This window comes from Galeopterus variegatus, unplaced genomic scaffold, assembly GCF_000696425.1.
Source record: "Galeopterus variegatus unplaced genomic scaffold, G_variegatus-3.0.2 Scaffold1089, whole genome shotgun sequence".
NCBI classification, from domain to species: Eukaryota; Metazoa; Chordata; class Mammalia; order Dermoptera; family Cynocephalidae; genus Galeopterus; species Galeopterus variegatus.
This window is the reverse complement of record NW_007727200.1, coordinates 120213-122462: the sequence shown is the minus strand read 5'-3', so window position 1 is coordinate 122462 and position 2250 is coordinate 120213. Positions and strand designations below refer to the sequence as shown.

The 2250-nt window shown below is 48.0% G+C and overlaps 1 protein-coding gene across 1 annotated transcript in view; it reads left to right on the top strand.

Annotated features, from left to right (window-relative positions):
- The window catches only part of WTIP (Wilms tumor 1 interacting protein), a 21143-nt gene that overhangs the window by 12932 nt on the left and 5961 nt on the right, over positions 1 to 2250 (top strand). The window contains exons 4-6 of the mRNA XM_008574711.1: positions 1085 to 1152; positions 1307 to 1369; positions 1537 to 1667. Of these exons, the coding sequence (XP_008572933.1) occupies positions 1085 to 1152; positions 1307 to 1369; positions 1537 to 1667 (262 nt within the window). The remainder of the gene's footprint in view (positions 1 to 1084; positions 1153 to 1306; positions 1370 to 1536; positions 1668 to 2250) is intronic.

Genomic DNA, 2250 nt, shown 5'->3' with positions numbered 1-2250 from the left:
AGAGAGATGCTATCTTTGTCTTCTAAGGAGTTTGCCCTACAAACATTCTTGAAAAGGTAGTACAGAATGAGAGCTATCAGCCCTCTATTTGCAAGATGTGCAGAAATGCAAGGCACCCAACAGAGATTTGTCTCCCAGCAATGGTACATCTTTCTATTTATGTAGGTCTTTTCAAATTTCTCTCAGCTAAGTTTGGTTTTGCAGTATAAGGTTGTACATATCTTTCATAAAATTTATCCCTTAGTATTTCATTTTTTGGATGCCATTATAAATGCAGTTTTAAACATTTTGAGTTTACTTTCCAATCATTTGTAGCTAGAATATAAAAATACATTTGGTTTTCATATGCAGACCTTCTATCCTGCAACTTTGCTAAATTTACTTATTCTAGTAGTTTTTTTAATAGATTGCTTACGATTTTCTACCTAACACAGTTGTGTCATCTGTGGTAGAAGACAGTTTCACTTTTTCCTTTCCCATCTTTATGTCTTTCTTTTGTTTACTTGTCTTATTGCACCACCTAGAACCTCTAGTACAATGTTGAATCTTAAGGGGAAAAGCATTTAAAATTTCACCGTTATGTCTGGTGTTAGCAGTGGGTTTTTCATTCGTCAGATTCCTCCTGACACTGGTGGCAACACCTCTGACAGCTCGCTGCTGAGTCTGTTGTGGCTGTTGTTTTGACAAGGATGTCTCTTTCATATTGGGGTCCTTCACTTGGTGAAAGTTGTACTTCTGATGTTCATGGATTAAGAGGATTCATTCTGAAAAATCTACTGAGTTCAACTGATCTTAAAGCGACTGTGTTTATTAGTCAAAACATCAATTTCATTTAAAAAATAGTTCTTCATATATTTGCTTTGACAATCTCTTGCAATAGTTCCGATGACAATGTGTTCTGTTTAATTTTTTTCTGAAATGTTTATTATTATAACAATAACATGACATTAAAGGTAGATTTAAAAATTTACCCATAATCCAACTTCACATCTGTTGGAGGAGGGTGCTGAGAGATGGAAGCGGGGGCTCCATCCCTAGTTTCCAGCATTCCAGGGACCCCCCTTCTCAATTCTCGCCCTTGCAGGGAGACGACTCCGTGGGAAGGCGTTCTACAATGTGGGCGAGAAAGTATACTGCCAGGAGGACTTCCTGGTGAGTCTAGGCTGTGCCCTTGGCGGTGCCATGGTGGGAGCAGGGTGGGAACCCTCCTGCCTCAAGTGGAGACCCGAGGCCAGGAGGCAGGTGCTGGCTGGGCGATGAGTGCCCCCTTGTCACACAATATCCTGGATCCTGTGTCCCCTCCCAGTACTCCGGGTTCCAGCAAACCGCTGACAAGTGTAGCGTGTGTGGACACCTCATCATGGAGATGGTGAGAACCTCCCCCAGCTTCCTGGAGCCCCTCTAACATGGGCGGAGTCTGAGGACCCCACCCTCTTACCTGTTCCAGACCTGCCAGGGGCTCAGAGCCAGAGCCTCTCCTGGGGGCGGTGCTGAGCCCTCCACCCGTGCTGACCCTTCAGTGCCTCCCATCCCCAGATCCTGCAGGCCCTTGGCAAGTCCTACCACCCGGGCTGCTTCCGGTGCTCTGTGTGCAACGAGTGCCTGGACGGGGTGCCCTTCACTGTGGATGTGGAGAACAACATCTACTGCGTCAGAGACTATCACACGTGAGTTGCTGACACCATGGAGAGCAGGTGTGACTCACGCTGTCTCCTGTGCCTCCCTGGAAGCGTTTCTCTGGCTGCCTGTCTGTGCTCTTCGTTCTTGGCCTTTTCACTTCCAGCCTCCCCTTTTGCACTCAGTGGTTGGGTCAAGGCATGGATCCCTGCCTTTAGTCCTCCTCTCGGGTGGTTCTGCCACCAGCCATCTCTTGCCTCCTCTCCCTGCCTTCGTCTGCATGCTCCCCTCCTTCTCATGTCAGGGACTCTCATGCCCAGGCCTCTTCTGCTTGGGGTCTCTGCAAATTCTTCCTCCTGCCTGTCTGGTACCCTTGCTGTGGCTACAGGCTCAGTCCTCGGAGCTTTGGTCCTGTGCTACTTGCACAAGATTAGTGCTGGGCACACATCCCGGCACTCAGGGTAGAATCTGGTACCCTTGCTGTGGCTACAGGCTCAGTCCTCGGAGCTTTGGTCCTGTGCTACTTGCACGAGATTAGTGCTGGGCACACATCCCAGCACTCAGGGTAGAACCAGGTCTCACAGAGGTCCCTGCTAGGGGTAGTCTAAACCTGGATATTAGGGGGCAGAAACT